Genomic DNA, 18,985 nt, shown 5'->3' with positions numbered 1-18,985 from the left:
TGGCATGTGAATAACCGAAACGGGCTTTAGTCCTATTTTTCCCTTCAATTTACATTCTGTTCTGATGTGATGTTCAAGCTTCATATCCTTGGGCAGAGGTTTGGGACACACTGGTGGTGCAGGCACTACCTTTAGTTTGTCCCTGGAATGATTATATATGTACAGGAAGAGAGTTTCAGCAGAGTTTATAGATCTCAGTTCAACCCCCAAAAACTGAAACCACAGGTATTGAATTGAAAATATAATTGTAAGAGAGAAACTGTCGGCTGTATAGCTTTGAATGAATTAAATGAACTAACATAGGATATAGTGTCAGATTGGGCATAGCTTCATATTTTGGTTTTGGCTTAGGTGGTGGTTCTGGCTATTCCAGTAATGGACTAAGTATGTTGTTAGTGTAAGACAATGGTGTATAGTGTCAAGTCTCTTGCAGAATTACAGTGGAGAATACATTTCAGAACAATATTTATTAGGCAAATTAATTGGTATCCTTGTAGTAAGTGCTATCCTATTGAAAATCCTGAAATATAATTAATATAATGGATTTCATACACTCTTAGTATAGAATTTCAGATATGGGGTCAGCTCTTAAAGCCATAATGTTGAATGATAATACATCTACCCAACGTGGCAACCCTAATGTTTACACAAAGCGTTTCTGTTATTGTGTTGATTGATTTTACTATATTGTAATACATGCATTTGTTGAGTACAATACCATTAGCCATTTTGCACTTTGCTCTAATTATTAATTAAATGAAAACCTTGTTTGCTTCTCTTGATACATTTATGTTGATTAAAATAGTAAATATGAAAAGAAACTGTGACCATTGTTTGAAATGTCATCCATTGCATTGGAACAGAAGGAATCATGTTGTTAATGTTTAATAGTGATGTTCATGAGTATATAGTATTCACAGACATCCTATCCAAGATGCAGGTCCATTAAGATCCATAAACAAAAAGAGCATGTTGCTTGGGTTTTTGATCAAGCACTTAAATATGAACATAACTTAGAAAATCAAGGTCTTGTGCAATATTCACAATATTTTCTGAAAACACACTAATTGTTTTTGCTTGCTTGTTTGTTTGTCTCCACCCTAGAACTAACATATGCATGGATCTTCAATGAATATCCATATTTTGTGCAACAAGACAATCGACGTTTTGTGTCTCAAGAGACAGGAAATCTGTATATTGCCAAAGTTGAGCCGTCAGATGTAGGCAACTACACCTGTGTTGTGGTCAACAGTATAACAACAGGAAAAGTTCTGAGTTCACCTACACCTTTAGTTCTGAGGAATGATGGTAAGCTTTGATTACCTTACTACCAATGTGATTTTGTAATTTAGGAGTGACATGTGCCACAGGATAACTTTGGAACCCAGTAAAATGAATACATTTTCTGTAACAAAAATACGTAAATATATGAATTTTAATTTAGTTGGTTATACATACTCTTTCCTTATTTAATGTACTTTCTTTATTTTGTATACTTTTCTATAGTCTATACCTTAGGTACAGTACAAGCCTAGTCATCTCACAGAGCCCAGAAACATTGCCCAGGGTGTTGATTAAATATTAAATTACAGTCAAAAAAAGAGGCCAAATCTCCACATGAGAAGAATTTTAAATTCCGGTGTCTTCTAACTCAAGATATGTATCTGTGCCCATATATTTTTCTTTCCTCCGGTGCCTCTAAGTAAACAATACAGTTGCTTTTGACTCCTGGGAAAGTGTTTCTTGTCCATATACAAAGAAACGTATAGCATGTAAGTCATGCATTATTGATTCAAAAGGCAATTTACGTATTGTCTCTCTGTTACAGGGGCAATGGGTGAATATGAACCGAAAATAGAAGTTCATTTTCCTGAAACTGTTCCTGCTGCAAAAGGATCTGTTGTTAAACTTGAGTGCTTTGCTCTGGGAAAGTAAGTTGAAATGATTAAAATATGATTCTAAATCATAACATTATCATCAGTAATTCACATTCACAAGTACTGCAGGATTCTTTATCAAGGACTAAAGTAAGGCTGTTGTTCGTATTGAGAATATTTGGATGATACTTTGTTTTGCTGAAATTTACCCCTGGTTTTTATTGCAGAAGGGGAACTTCAGCAGGGATCGCTGGACTCCCAAGCACAGACACAGTGTTTAAAAAATAAAGTGCTTCATGTATTCTTTTTGTTCTGTACACAGGGCAAGACGTGTGCTCTGGCAATAAAACACAAATAATGCATAACAGAGAAACAAATTCAAAATAGCTCACCAAATTGAAAAAAGAAAAGAAAATTGATGTGATTATTGACTTAAACAGTTAATAAGCAATTTAGCTCCCATCACCTCCAGTGACACATGCACATTTTGAGCTGCTAGAAGCAAAGGGTGGGATAAAACTCTACTTAATTTGACAAGATTGATGTAAATAATTTGCAGTAGTCAGCCTTCAAGTGGTCCTTTGCAGACTATAATTTTCTTATATAAAGGAGGTCACATCAGACTGATTTTATAATAAGATCTAGAAGTGAACTATTTTAGGAGTGAACTTTTAATACAGTGGAGACTGTGAATGTGCTGTAAGAAAATATTTGCTTCACAATTATTGTGGTTTAATTGCCACCTATGCATGTTTAATGCTCAGAATAATGACCTTGCAGTTCTATGCAGTTTTTAGTTGCTCAGTAAAGTAAATGGATATGCTGAAATCAATTTTTACATGTATTTATTGATTTGTTTATTTACTGTTTTGTTTATTTTCACCCTGAATATTGTAGTCCAGTTCCTGAAATAACTTGGAGAAGGACAAATGGTGTACCATTTCCAAGTAAAGTTAAAATGAAGAAATCCAGTGCAGTCCTTGAAATCCCAAATTTTCAGCAAGACGACACAGGGGGATATGAATGTGTTGCAGAAAATACAAGAGGCAAAAATGCTGCAAGAGGCCGTCTCTCTTTTCATGGTATGTCTATTCCTTTCAACGTACTTTACCCATAAAGAAAGGCTGATGACTGATAAACAATCAATAGATTTATTAAAATAACACTTTCAACCACCTATTTAATTAACAAAAGTAGTGTAAGTTTAACTCACAAGTTTAAACTCAAGTATTGTGAACTACCTGAACAAGTTAAGATGTTACCCTCTTTTTGTTTTAATTTTCATTGGCATTTGCTTAAATAATGGAGAAAAGAGAAAGGTGGAAAAAAGTGCAGTTTATTTCAAGCTTTTAGATTTTTCTGAAGTTTATTTAACATTTTAATTATTTTAAGAAATGTGTTGTTACAAAATCCCAATTTGATATCCTTTTGTTGCCTACTGCAGTCACAGGGAAGGGAAAAACAAAGCTTATTAAATAAAGGTTGACAGCATGTTAACATGAAGTGCATTGTGCATGTTAACAAGTGACAATAGCACTAAATTATTTCCTATGAAAGGTTTTGAAAATGAAGCTTTATCATCAGCCTGAAAGCTAAAAAGGCACTAGTACTGATTTATTGTGTATTTAGCTGTAAAACAGATTTTGATTATAATTAAAGACTGGTGAAGCAACCCTGTTCTAATTCCCCAAAAAAGGCTAGCTTCCATGCTTCAGGGTCCTAGATTGGTCCTACTTTAGGCTATTTTTTTATTATGTGGTTTCATTAATCTATAAACAATGCATTGCAAAATATCATGTCAGAAACTGACACTTCAGCTAGTGAGTATGTATCAGTGAAAGACAGTGATTGTCATCTATTTATTACTCGCTACATGTTTCTGGTTAGACATCCTAGCTATTTTGAAGAATATTCCATCAGCAACTCACTTCCAACACCTGTTATATATCTGCTCCAGTATGAAAAATATATTTAATCGGTAAAGGTATCCTTGTACTAATGTTCTTAATAGATGTTGAAAATAGAATAGATCCCATAGCCTCAGCAAGAATCATATTTTGAATGTATGCTTAAAATTAGTTATATTTATAAAAAGAGCATACTGACCAAATTCTGTTCAGTCCACCCTATGTATAGTTGTTTGTTCTTCATTGAGAATCCCATCTATCTGTGTTATTGAATGATTTAGCAAATAAGAATCTCGACTTCAGAACATTCCTATCCAGCTATATTGTTCAGTGTGAATTTATTCCAAATGTGGTCTTGATCTCAGCTCATGGGAATCCAACACAAACAAATACTCCAAGATTCCTGCATAAAATACATGCAAATATTCAGCAGGATACCCTCAAGAATCTCAACATGAAGAACCTTTCACAGAAAAAAATAACAGTTTCTCAAAGAGTAACTTAACATCCATAGAGAGTTTATCCCCCAAATCCTGCAGGATTTCTACATATTCTATTGTCTCTGCCTGGGGGGTGGTCTTATTCTCACACATCACCCATTCCATTTTTTATTTTTTCAAAAATCTAATATCATATACTGAGATATGATTTTCCAGCATTACCGTTATATCTTTTCAGTAATTTTAAAATGCCTATTTATCACTTTCAAGTATTTCAGATTCGGCAAAAGTTGAATTAACTCATTAGGCACTAGAAACATTGGGCCAAGCCTTTATTTGTCTCTCCGTTAAGTAGTCAGAATAGCTTAACACATGTTCAACATGAAAAAAAAGCCTTAATGTGGAAAATAAATAAAAAATATATATATTTTGCTATTTTTATTCTTTTCTTTTTTATTTTCACAAACATATATTTACAGCAAAGCCTCACTGGATACAAACCATGAAAGATGCATCTATTTCGATAGAGGACCATCTTTTTTGGGAATGCAAAGCCAGTGGTAAACCAAAGCCTTCCTGCAGCTGGCTAAAGAATGGAGAGCCTATAACAGTGGAGGTAAACAATCTCAATGTGTGAGAGACAGATGGTCAACATGATTCATTACATGTAGTTCTTCATTAGTATTATTATAATTGAGAATTACTATGCATGTCTTCATTCAAATACAAAATGTATGTATAATTAAACACATATTAAATAATGTATAATCAAAGGACTATCCAATGAGCTTTCTATCTATCTGTCTATATCTATCTATATGTTTTTCACCACTGTAAAGGTTGCTAAGGAAGACGTTTGAATTTTAGGATCCCCCCCTCCTTCTTTCACAACACTCACAACAAGTGATTTGCACTTGTAAGTAAAGTAAAGCCCTGAAACAGCAGTATACAGGAAGACTAATCTTTTTTTCATTAACAGGATAGAATACAAATTGAAAATGGAGCTCTTTCAATAGCCTCTGTAAATCTGTCAGATTCCGGGATGTATCAATGCGTGGCTGAAAACAAACATGGTATTATATATTCTAGTGCTGAGCTAATGGTGTTAGGTAAGATTGTTTTCCAACTTACATACTTCCCTGTCTGTCTGTTCATCTAGTAAATCAGGAACGTATCCATCTATTTGCTCCTGTCAATTACACAGTTCCATCTAAAAGTGTATGAGACTCAAAGAGGCTTCTGTAGAAGTGTAGCATTTATTATTAGAATCACTTGGTAAAAGGTCAAATACATTGATTCATGAAATTCATATTTAGCCAGAAACACTGTAATTATACTAAGATACACTATGATCATTCAAATAGCATATTGATTATTATAAGAAAATTAAGGAATTACAGTATCTATCTAAATGTCTCTAATGACAACAAGACAGAATTGATTCCATGAAGATCATAAATGGAATAAGCTTAGGGCAAGAATTGAGCGGACAGAGTTGTTTTTATTGCTTTCAGGAGAAAAAATACATTAAATAAATGATTCCTGACAAATAAGAACCAGGGCAGCAATATAAATCAATAACGTGTGTTTAATATAATTTAAGCTCCTGTGATTTGCAGTTATTGTTGTACATCACTTTTAGAAGTATTTACAGTGAAAATACAAAATATTTGTTTCAAGTCCACTTTGTCATCTCTTGGATCCTATATGGTGCTATACAAGAAATCTGTTTTCTTATAACACAGATTTGTTCTGTTAACAAGTAGCAAATGTGGGTTAGCTCTTACAGTCTATCTCTGCTGCCCTGTAATTGGCAGCAGTGTGGAGTAGGGCTCTGAACTCTGGAGTGGATGGTTGTGGCTTCAATCCCAGGTGGGGGCTCTGCTGTTGTACCCTTGAGCAAGGAACTGTACCTAGAGTGGTTCAGTAAAACACCAGCTGTATAAGTATGGAAGCTTTCTAGTGCCAAAATACAAAACCATATATATGTTGCAATAGAAAAAGTATCGCCATATTGCTTTATAGGATGTTGTGAATTTGCACTTGCACTTGCCATGCAATAATTAAACACAATTAACACATTGTTAAACAATACAAGCTTATTTTTGTGTTTTATACCTGCTGAATTGCTTTATAGCATCATAGTATTTTAATGCCACAATTAAAATTGTTTTTAGTGCTTAAAGCAGTGTGATGCTAGTGACTGAATGAAATGCAATACACAAATTGTAGTAAGGCTGGATGATTTGGGGAAAATATCTGCGATTTTTCTGACAGATATTGCGATTGCGATTTGATTTGCGATTTAATTTTGTAAAGTCAAGCTTCAACTCAAATATTGTCAATAGTGTGCAGCACACACTCTAAATTAGAGAACAACATGCCTTTAACTCTAGACCCTCCACTGTCTAGTACAGGGGTCGGCAACTAGGTGTGGCCCCGGGCCAATTTTGATCTGAGCTAATAGTCGCGGGCTGACGGTGTTTCCGCCGGTAAGAGCGGGGGGTGGTAGAGTTTTGCATTTTCCAGACTTAATGTAATTAACAACAAAAATAATTAAAAACTTGTGTATATTTTTTAAACAAGCGCAGAGTGCTTCACAGAAAGCAATGCAATTAACAATAAGTGAAACATAAATCATAAAGCAGGTAATTAGGTTATACAAACAATTAGTCTCAAAGTGATTATATTCAAACAATAACATCTAAAAGACAAAAGCAACACTTAAAGATAAAAAACAAGCATAAACACTGCCTTATATTGTGTCCCGTGTGGTCTACAGAGAAGTTGCCGTTTGCAGACAGTGAGCGCGCAGTGAGACTCAGACACGTCGCTCGTCCTGCTCGACCACAAGTCTGCTGTTGTGGCGTCATATTCCACGTGTGTCAATTCCTGTCAACTTTATTCCTGCATTCAATGCACAGATCTGCGGGATTGCAACTAGGCTAATATGTGCGAGAGGGATTGTACATCTCCTGTCCAGCGGTGGGATGAGGATTTTAAACCCCTCTTTGGTCACTGCATTAAAAGGCACGATGTCTTTAGCGAGGTAGTGGGTTATGGCGTTAGTGATCTCATGGTGCCTTCGTGAGGTCTTTTCATATGGTGTAACAGCCGCAAACGACTCTGAAATTGTACTTTGCTGTTGCTCGCTACTAGACTGAGTGTCACTGGCAGGACTTTCAGTCGACTTTTTAGCAAACGCGCTCCTCGAACAGCCGCCGCGGCGCTGTTTCCAGTGCTGGTGCAGGAGCTGTATCCCGCGGGTTGTGGCAACAATTCCGCAAAGCTCTTGCAAATGAGCTTTCTGTTCAGTGTCGGTCACTTCGAAGTTGAAATAATCCCATATTATCGAAGTGCTGTTTGTCTTTAGTATTAATGCGCCTTATGATCGCTGTGACTCTGCAGACGCCATAATCCCACTCCACTGCACGTTCCTGTTTGTTTTTAATGGGGGCGTGTACGCAGTTGGCTGGGCAGCGCTGATTGGGGAGAACGGAGGTGCGCTCACTCTATTGGTTAGTAAGATGCCACACAAAGAGCGCAGTCATGCTTTTGCTCTGGGACACTAGCTGCACATCCACATCGCAGCCTTTGCGATTAGATAATCGCATCTATTCAAATCGTGATTGCGATTCGATTTCGATTAATCATTCAGCCCTAAATTGTAGTATGCAAATTGTGCATTGTAGTGCATCAGTGTTTTGTTTTATGCGATGGCTCCACGTGAAGAGTGTCAAAATTAAATACAATGTTGGGGCGGATACTTATGGTGGCCCTGAAGTGCAAAACACAAATGCAAAAAGAAAGCCGCAACTGCAAAAAGAAAAACGCAATTGCTAAAAGAAAAAGACAAAAAGAAAAACAGAATTGCAAAAAGAAAAACGCAAATACAAAAAGAAAAACACAAAAACAAAATGCAGAACGCAAAAGGAAGAACACAAATGCAAAAAGAAAAACACAAAAACAAAATGAGAAACAAAACCAAAACGATTTTCTTTTAGTTTCTTCATCCCCCAGCCGCATTATTTCGAAGCCCACCGCTGTTATGGGCAAGCTACACACCCACACAGGACTGAAACGCTGCCATCTGTGCTCTCTGTGCACGAGAGAATCACTCAACTTCAATTATAAGTGTTGATGCAGATTATATTACAAAAGTGATGTTACTCTACTTTAAGTGTTTCTTTAAGCAATTGCCATGCACATGGTGTGTTGGCGAGTTAACAGAAACAACTAAACACAGATGTTAACACAAATAAGAGGACTGATTTCATTAAAGAAGAACATCATGCTTTTATTAGCTGAACACTAAAATGTTACAGTTCACACAATACTGTCTGCGTATGTGGGTCTCTGTGTGTGTGTGTACATTTAATACATATGAGGACAATGTTCACTGTAAACACTACAGGGAACACACACATAATTGGTGCAATGAATGTGAGTTAAGCTCTCTGTTTACACAGTGCTTATTTCTGATAATTAAAGTGATTTAGTCCCAGAGCTGGTATTTTTGCATTCTATATTAACTAATATAGGTCTTGATCAAGATATGAAATTAGCCTACAGGACCTACATTTGTCGCTCTATACAGTGCACCTCCACTTCTAATTATACTTCCCTGTAAAGAGTTTACAAGTCAATAGAGTCATTATATATATTTTGTGTTTTTAATAAATGAAGTGAGAGTGACTTTCAAAATAATCGTAATTTCAGGAGCCATCTGATTTCCGGGTTTGCATCAATACATATACTTTAAATCAAGTGTTTCTCTCATGCAGAGAGCACAGAGCAGACCAATGGTAGCGCTTCAGTCCTGTGTGGGCATGTAGCTTGCCCATAACAGCGGTGGGCTTCGAAATAACGCGGCTGTGGGATGAAGAGGTGGGACACGTTTTCTATTGGTAGGACTCTAGATGACGCAATTCCGTAATAATCTGTTTTTGTGTTTCTTGTTTTGTTTTTGTGTTTTTCTTTTTGCAATTGCGTATTTCTTTTTGCAATTCTGTTTTTCATTTTGTTTTTTGTTTTCCCTTTTTGCAGTTGCGTTTTTCTTTTTGCATTTGTGTTTTGCACTTCAGGGCCACCGTAGAGACTGGATGCAATTAACATATGGGGGTGGGGTTATATTTAATTATGGCACGACAAATTCGTAACAACCTGTAAAGCAATACGCCGATAATTTTTTTCTATTTGAACATATGTATTGTTTTGTATTTTGGCACTAGAAAGATTCCATATATAAATGGGTAATTGTGAGTAAAAGTAATGTGATATATTGTAACAATTTTAAGTTGCCTGGTTAAGGGATGTCATCATAATAATATATATAATTAAAATCTATATTTCATATCTCTCTTGTAAAACCCAAAGGTGTGTGTGTGTGTGTGTGCGTGTATGTGTGCGTGTGATTATATTCAACACTGAATATTTCATTATTCCAACATTTTGATTTTAACTCTCTTCCCACAAATTGTTTGACACTGCAATTATAATTTATTCTATCCTCAAGTACATGTTTCCATTTTAGTCGATTATTTGTTATTTAATTGAGTGTTGGTGATTTCCCCAGGATAAATATCTCTATATCGAGCCATAGACTCTACTTTAGTATCTATGTTTATGATGCAAAATTGGGTTCAATGTAAATAGAATCTGTCTGTACTACTCCCAAATTGGTTGGATGATGATATTATTATTATTATTATTATTATTATTATTAACAAAACAAATGTGCCCTAGTTCCATACTTACTACAGTTTGTATATCGCAACATCTTTTATTGAAAGCATAGTCATTGTGGGTGCTTATTATGCTGGTGTGATTGGCTTATTTGTTATTGGTTTTCATTCTATTTTCCTCAGCTTCTGCTCCTGATTTCTCAAAGAACCCACTAAAGGGCTTGCTTAAAGCTCGCTCAGGCAGCGAAGTGATTTTAGAGTGCAAGCCCCAAGCTTCTCCCAAAGCAATTAGCTTGTGGAAGAAGGGGAATGAGATTCTTCACAGAAATGAAAGGTAATTTATAATTTTGATGATCAATAGTTTTCAGTTTCGCCTACATTTCTGGAAAACTTGACCCTGTTGCTGCTGAACAAGGAAGGGGAAACAAATGTACAGATTTAGGGAAAAAATAATGCTGACCATAAAGTTAATGAATTATATATCAAGCCATTAAGTGCTGGATCTAAAGCTATGTTCGAAATACCATAGTTTTGTATCACAGTAAATCAGGAAACCCTTTGAGACCTAGTGCATGGATTTCTCAGCTTCTGTCATTTACAAGCAAAAATGATGATCAATTTAAATGCTTTATAGTGGAATCCCTGTTGTCGACACACAGCGACCCAGAATTGCATTTTGTTCAGAAGTGGGGGGAAAGGAGCTATTACAGGAATAATAATAATGTTGTAAATATGAAAGGCTAGGGACTGTAATTGCTAGGGGGGATGAAGGAAAACAAAATGGGAAAGGAAATGAATGTAGCACTATCTTGGATTGCACTGTTGGCGCCATTAAATAGAGGTTAAAAAAATCTAAGAAAATGCACCTGCATTTTGTTATTTAAATTCCAGCCTTTTTTGTATGAGGTGTTTTTTAGTGTTACATAAGACATTGTTGTTTCCTCTTACAGCCTTGGAATTGTTTGAAAAGTGCTTTCTGCTTTATAAAGCATAAAAGTACAATTTCCTTTTCTCATTTCCCCCCCCCTTCAGATAAACTGTTTGCTTTCAGATTGGTTAAATACTGTGAAAGCATGTAATTGTTGTTGGGTTTTTTTTTTTTATGGTTTTAAGTTGTTAAAAAAATCTCCAAGGGACCAGTTTGCTCCAGCTCTCTAACAAACAGTTCATGCCTTATGTATTATTATTTTTTCCCTTATCCTTGGCTGTCAGGTTGGAGGGATTTCTGTAGAGACTTGAGGCTTGATAATAAAAAAAAGAAAATGTGTCTGTGGTAGGCAGATAATATAAAGGTATATAAAGCTATGCAGCATAATACATACTTAATATTAGATATAGTGCTTAACATTTATTTTCTAAACTGTAGTGAAGTTCTCTTAAGCTTCATGTCTTAACCTTGAATGTATAGATTTTTATTGTACATAAATGTTGTTTTTAATAACATACATGTACAGAGAAGCTTTACCCAGTTTCCTAACACTAGCTTTCAGCTCTGTGGAGGAATTGCAGGGGAAATAGAAAGGTGTAAGAAGCCAGTAAATACAAAAATGAAAACATTTTTGTCACAGAGGAGCAAAAGGAAATTCACTTTATACATTTCAATTTAGAACAGTGATCTGAGTATTTATTTTAGTACAAGTATCTTTAACCTTTTTCTTAAGTACCTGTGATTGAAATTCAGAAACCTTATCTTAATTAAACCTTTACCTATGTGAGACTAGATTGGTACACTATTTTTTTCCCCCCAGGATCCAAAAGAATTTTAACCTTGTCATCATTAGTCTTATCTATTGATTGATGTCATGCCCTTTTTTAGCCAGGTGATAATAGACTACATTAATCTATGGCATTCGGCATCATTATTATGGAGGTGAAGTATATCTTTCAGTGGGTGCACAGTGTCATCGGCTGTTATTCATTGCTAATGCTGTGCAATTTGTACCTTAGAGAGGGGGGTATAAATGGGCCTTTTCAAAAGAGTTTGAATTAGACTTGGGAAACAAAAAGGTCTCTCACCTTCTACATGACTAACCAATTGGACAGAAAAGGTTTAATTCTTGTTCAGAGATTTACGTTTTCAGTTAATTTCTCAGCCCTCTGACTCTGTGCCTTCTATATGCATTATAGACATATTTAGTCACTGCCAGTCTCTTCTGATATCTCTGTTAGAAGGGTAATATTATAAATCTCAATTGTCCAAATGTACGATGACACATTCAATTCATAGAGGTTTTGCATATAACAAGTTGAAGATTGACAAGATTAAAATTTTAAGTTTGTCAAACGCAGTACTCGAGCAATTCTTCGAAAACTCACAGATTATGGTAGTCAACACAGTCATAAAATGTCAGATTTCATTGGAACTGCTGTCACCCAGATGTTGGAATTTCGAGTTGCTTTACTGAACATAATCTGACTGTATTAAATGGTGGTTTCTTTTAGTTAGTTCCATATTCCACAAAATACCTTATAACATCTAGTCTTATTTTCTATAGAATTACTCTTCTTGAAGATGGAACCCTTAAAATTACAAATGTCACCAAAACTGATGGAGGAACTTATACTTGTGTTGCAAGAAATCAGTTTGGAATAGCAAGTACCACAGGGAGATTGCTCATCACAGGTAAAGGGGAATATGTGTGTGATACATGCACATAAATATATGAAATTAATGCATACATAATTTAAACATAATTTCATATAATTGTTTTCTACTATAATAGATAATATAATGGATAATATCAATGATGCAAAATATCTCATAACATTTTTTTTTTTTTTTACAGCAAATAGGACAATTCAGGATTATAATTTACGGTTTGCTGTTTTATGTATAATTATTTTGCCACAACTGTTAAACCTATCAGGGAAGTTAAAATTAATGTATTGCATAAGTAATACTAATAGTACATCTACTCATGGTTTCTGTAATCCTCAGGTACCCATAAAAGCTGGACAACAAAAGTGCTTAATGATTCTTTTTTTTTTTTTTTATTGAACCTTGACAAAGCGCTTTTATTTGCTTTCCAGCTGCCTCATACGACTGCATATCATCTATGTACTTAAGAATTTACTCCTGTCGTTGCAGCCTTTAATTCTTTAAATGTGAAGTGTGTTTCACAAGCATTTGTTGTTGTCAGCAGTAATAGCTTGGCCTGTTTTCTTGTAATTGTTTGTGTGAAGCAACCGTGTGTAAATACCAAGTATTATTTTGAGTTCTAATCTCCTCTGATAGCAACATATTGTTATGGATTCAGTCTATGTCTAAAATGTAGGTTTGTTCATTATGTAACATTCAGTGTGTTTGAGAGAAGCATATGATTATTGGAAAGGTTTAGAAAAGGGTTAGAAAGGACGTATGTAGTGAAATGTTAATTCTAGATCAAATAATATAAGAATACAAAAAAATATATATTACATCTCTTGATCATTCATTTTCTATTAGTGAAGCAAAACCACAGAGTCATGCTCAGTGCCTGAAAGTTTGTTCTACAACCCTGGCAAATTATATATAAACTACACCATGACCTGGGAATTAACACTGTGTGTAGCATGGACTTTCTATAATAACATATACAATTATAGAACATTCCTCAGGTAGTATGCATTTAAAGTAAGCACTTGGTTGGGTTTTTTATGCGCATGCAAATTCACAGTGGCGTCTCCTGTTTCCTACAATAACTTTCTGGTTATGCATCACCAGCTGAAACCTTTTCAATCTAATGTAGCTTAATTAACTTGACCTTTCTCTCATAGGATTCATATACTCCACCGCCTTCAATTTTCAAAAGCATTTATTATTGGGAGTACATTATTAAATGTTCTTGTATAATTTGTTCTTAGTTGTTTTTAAGATGAGTGAAACCACTTCGTGACTTTATAGTACAATGTACAAAATCTGTGAAGCCAGCATTCAAACCATATGCATCTGTATATTGTTAAATTTCAAACAATAAATGAAGCAGGGAAAACTGCAACTTTTATATATATATATATATATATACTCACCTAAAGGATTATTAGGAACACCTGTTCAATTTCTCATTAATGCAATTATCTAACCAACCAATCACATGGCAGTTGCTTCAATGCATTTAGGGGTGTGGTCCTGGTCAAGACAATCTCCTGAACTCCAAACTGAATGTCTGAATGGGAAAGAAAGGTGATTTAAGCAATTTTGAGCGTGGCATGGTTGTTGGTGCCAGACGGGCCGGTCTGAGTATTTCACAATCTGCTCAGTTACTGGGATTTTCACGCACAACCATTTCTAGGGTTTACAAAGAATGGTGTGAAAAGGGAAAAACATCCAGTATGCGGCAGTCCTGTGGGCGAAAATGCCTTGTTGATGCTAGAGGTCAGAGGAGAATGGGCCGACTGATTCAAGCTGATAGAAGAGCAACTTTGACTGAAATAACCACTCGTTACAACCGAGGTATGCAGCAAAGCATTTGTGAAGCCACAACACGTACAACCTTGAGGCGGATGGGCTACAACAGCAGAAGACCCCACCGGGTACCACTCATCTCCACTACAAATAGGAAAAAGAGGCTACAATTTGCACAAGCTCACCAAAATTGGACAGTTGAAGACTGGAAAAATGTTGCCTGGTCTGATGAGTCTCGATTTCTGTTGAGACATTCAGATGGTAGAGTCAGAATTTGGCATAAACAGAATGAGAACATGGATCCATCATGCCTTGTTACCACTGTGCAGGCTGGTGGTGGTGGTGTAATGGTGTGGGGGATGTTTTCTTGGCACACTTTAGGCCCCTTAGTGCCAATTGGGCATCGTTTAAATGCCACGGCCTACCTGAGCATTGTTTCTGACCATGTCCATCCCTTTATGACCACCATGTACCCATCCTCTGATGGCTACTTCCAGCAGGATAATGCACCATGTCACAAAGGTCGAATCATTTCAAATTGGTTTCTTGAACATGACAATGAGTTCACTGTACTAAACTGGCCCCCACAGTCACCAGATCTCAACCCAATAGAGCATCTTTGGGATGTGGTGGAACGGGAGCTTCGTGCCCTGGATGTGCATCCCACAAATCTCCATCAACTGCAAGATGCTATCCTATCAATATGGGCCAACATTTCTAAAGAATGCTTTCAGCACCATGTTGAATCAATGCCACGTAGAATTAAGGCAGTTCTGAAGGCGAAAGGGGGTCAAACACAGTATTAGTATGGTGTTCCTAATAATCCTTTAGGTGAGTGTATATATAACTGTTGCTTATAAGGAATCTCACATTTATATAATAATAATAATAATGTATTGCATTTTGACAATTCATTATTTATTTGGTACTGCTGTACTACTTAATTCATGTAATTGTCTCTAAACTTGTTATTTTTTCAGACCCAACAAAGATTACCCAGGGACCAACAAACATGGAAATAATAGTCGGAGAAAGCATCGTGTTGCCTTGCCAGATTGCCTGTGATCCAGCACTGGATGTGTCTTTTTTCTGGTCTTTTAATGGGGAACCAATAGATTTTGAGAAGGATGGGGATAATTTTGAAAAAGTGGGAGGGGTAAGTTATGTAAAACCATATTGTCTTTATATTTCTATGTTGTTCTTTTTGATTAGTCTGTGTTTCATCAACAGATTTGCATTGTTGATTTTGTTTCACTTCATATCACATGCAGAGAAAATTGAGTTAAGCTCTTTATTGGCAAGTTTTGGGAAAATATACATTTTATTAATCTAAATATCATCCCTGTCTTGATTTTAAATTGAATTGATGGTCATTGATCATTTGACTATAAGAAAATTTTAGTGAAATAGGTGATTAGACATTATTATTGTGGATTATATTATTTCTTATTTTATATTACAAGGTTTCCAAAAAGGACAGCATCAGTTATAGAAAAATCACAGCATAACTTGTTTCATCCTCCTGACTTTTTTCCTCAGAGGAAAACATTCTTATGTTTTTTCTTCTATAAAAGAATAGGATTTTCATATTGAATGTGTGGAACTATCTAAATATCCCAGGTCCCCATTAGTCAACAATGACTCAAGAGTACGTGAACATAGAGTCCATTAGAAATCCCAATGTCCTGGTGAATGATAGTATTCTGCTCTTTGTGGGAAATGTATTCTGTATTAAGGAAAACAGTATTCAGTACTTCCAAGCTGGCACCATATAGTCTCTAGAAATATAGATGTTCATACTGTTCAATATATGACTACAGTGGTATGGAAGAACTAATGTAAACAGTTTGAATCAGATCATGGACAATAGTCTGCATTTTTGGGATTGAATTTTAAAGAAACTTAAAAAGGATCATTATCATGTGAAGGTAAACTACAGCTTGCTGATTAGTCACATAAAAAAACATGTAAGGAAACACACGTTCCATTAATATATTCATAACAACTAAATGTGACATTTATATATAATTAAATTCAGTTCTCACAGATTCCATAATGTCCAAAGCCCAAAGAGATTAAAATCCCTTCAATTAATGAATTAACATAATTAAACCAGAAATGCTTTCTACCTGCTGGACTGCTAAGTAAAGGAATTAACCATACATTTACCACTTGCTTATTTCTGATGACTTGTAAAGGGAGGCATTATTGTACGTTTTACATTTATTTTATTTTTTGTAACAAAAAACAGACATAGGTCATATTAGCATTGCTTTACTTGATTACTGTTTCCCCATCAGTAAATATCCTAACACATTCTTCTCAAAGGCATGGTGGCTAACCCCAGGGTCATGGTTGGTTAATACAATCTAAAAGACTAAATTCTTGAATTCATTATTGAATGATTATCAGTTTCTTTCTTATTTTGCTTTTGAGATATTCAGTAGTGGAATGATATACTGCTACAGAATGGCTCTTGTGTACTTTCCAAGAGCTGGTTACAATTCATACTTAATTTGATTTTATTTGATTTAATTTATCTTTGAAATTCTTTGGGATCCATGTATATGATGAAAAGTTCTGTAGTTATATATTATTAGATTCATATTTAGATTCAACAGATCTGAAATGTGTATATGTGAAAAGCAAACACAAGAGAAGCATCTTTCATTTAAATATAATTTCTTCTGCACCCTGTTGACTTCTCTGAAGACTTTCCATATTCTAAAATTATTTGTATTCTCCTTTGATACTGATCGCTGATACTGAATACAATACGGGGGTTGTAAGGTAATACAATCTATTTTAGTGCTTTTTCATATTCTTTAATAATATATACAACAAAAAATATAGTAAGTTAGCTCCAGGATCTGATGTGTGTTGGGTATTATTATTCTGTGTGTTTGACCAGTTTTCCTTGCTTGCTTATATAATTATGATTTAATTAGCATTAGCTTTCCAATTAAACATTGTGTGTTTATTTTCTTGGTCCTTGCACGTTGCATCTTCTTCCTTGCTGCATGTAATCTTAGCTCTATAAAGCCTTCAGGCTGGGCCAATGTGAATATTTGCTTAAGTCTGGCATTTAACAGAGAACAGCAGACATTTATATTAGTTTTGCAGGCATCTGAGGATTATAAAGCGTCTTCATCTTATTCACCTTCCCTGAAGGGTGCATCACTAAATGTTTTGGGAGATTTCCAATTAAGTACATTTACATTTTCCATGACTATTATAAGAGATTTTCTGGTTCTTTCAAAAGGGTTTTTATCATCGATTTTGCCTAGACATTAAATGTTTTTCTTTAATTCAGTGATTTCTATGTGCTGTATTGTGAGCAGAGTTGACGAGCAGAATGTTAAAAACAAAAGTGTCAGAAATATTTCCCTTTACATTTTCAATGATACGTGTACCTATTTCAGCATTCACAGAATGCTATATATCATCATCGTCAACCTATATCGATCCACTGCAGGGTGAAGGCCTCCTCAAGATGTTTCCACTTGCTTCGATCTATAGCTTCACTTATTCATGTCACACCTTCAAAGTTTATTATTTCATCTTCCAATCTTTTATGTGGTCTTCTACTAGGTCTCTTTTCATCTCTTGGGATCCCTTCGATAGCTTTCTTTGTCCATCTTTGATCGATTTTTCTTGCAACATGTCTGACCCATTGCCATTTTAACATTTTCTCATATATTTACCATATATCTTACAGACTGTAGCAGGAGATTTGATGATCCGAAACATCCAACTGAATAATGCTGGTAAATATGTCTGTGTTGTAAATACAGATGTGGAAAGCTTATCAGCTGCAGCAGTCTTAATTGTAAAAGGTAAGTAAATGGACTCTGAAAATATGAAGGCATTCAATCTATTCAATCTATGTTTTTTTACAATTATATATGAAAACACATTCAAAGTGGGAATTAGAGGCAGACCCTTGGGCAAACTGTGCTAATATTGTGTCCAGCAGGGATAATGTTTTATTGTTTACCAAGATAATTCTTATATAGTTTATAGTATCTAAATCATGGGGGAGGATGTTTTCCTCACCTATTGATCATGAGACAACTAACGTTTGCTCTTGCTTTGAATGCCCACAAGGTAGAAAACAAATGGATCCATTACTAAAAGCAGATTGAAAAACATATAGTACATGGCCAAAAGTATATGGACACTGGCTCGTTGAACATCTAATTCCAAAATCATGGACATTAATATGGAGTTGGTCCCTCCTTTGCTACTATAACAGCTTCCACTCGTCTGGAATGGCTTTCCACTAGATGTTGGAACATTGCTGCTGGGATTTACTTCCATTCCATGGCTCACAGTTGGCGTTCCAGTTCATCCCAAAACTGTCCGATGGCGATGAGGTCAGGGAGTCTGTGCAGGCCAGTCAAGCTCTTCCACCCAGATCTCGAAAAAACATTTTTGTATTGACCTGCTTTGTGCACAGTGGTATTGTCATGCTGATACAGGAAAGGGCCTCCCTAAACTGTTGCCACAAAGTTGGAAGTGCAAAATTGTGGAGAATGTAATTGCATGCTGTAGCGTTAAGATTTCCCTTCGGTGGAACTTAGGGGCCTAGCCCAAACCCTGAAAAACAGCCCCAGACCATTATTCCTCCCCCACCAAACATTACAGTTGGCACTATGCATTCAGACAGGGAGTGTTCTCCTGGCATCCGCCA

The 18,985-nt window shown here is 35.5% G+C and overlaps 1 protein-coding gene across 1 annotated transcript in view; it reads left to right on the top strand.

The window, feature by feature from the left end:
* Positions 1–18,985, top strand: part of cntn3b (contactin 3b) — a 65,341-nt gene that overhangs the window by 25,802 nt on the left and 20,554 nt on the right. Inside the window, exons 5-13 of the mRNA XM_066698055.1 lie at positions 1,105–1,308; positions 1,829–1,931; positions 2,775–2,959; positions 4,704–4,840; positions 5,204–5,333; positions 10,092–10,242; positions 12,404–12,531; positions 15,273–15,448; positions 18,011–18,128. Of these exons, the coding sequence (XP_066554152.1) occupies positions 1,105–1,308; positions 1,829–1,931; positions 2,775–2,959; positions 4,704–4,840; positions 5,204–5,333; positions 10,092–10,242; positions 12,404–12,531; positions 15,273–15,448; positions 18,011–18,128 (1,332 nt within the window). The remainder of the gene's footprint in view (positions 1–1,104; positions 1,309–1,828; positions 1,932–2,774; positions 2,960–4,703; positions 4,841–5,203; positions 5,334–10,091; positions 10,243–12,403; positions 12,532–15,272; positions 15,449–18,010; positions 18,129–18,985) is intronic.

The sequence above is a fragment of the Amia ocellicauda genome, chromosome 3 (assembly GCF_036373705.1).
Source record: "Amia ocellicauda isolate fAmiCal2 chromosome 3, fAmiCal2.hap1, whole genome shotgun sequence".
Classification (NCBI taxonomy): domain Eukaryota; kingdom Metazoa; phylum Chordata; class Actinopteri; order Amiiformes; family Amiidae; genus Amia; species Amia ocellicauda.
The sequence above is the reverse complement of the archived record's forward strand: the minus strand, read 5'-3'. Positions and strand labels throughout refer to the sequence as shown.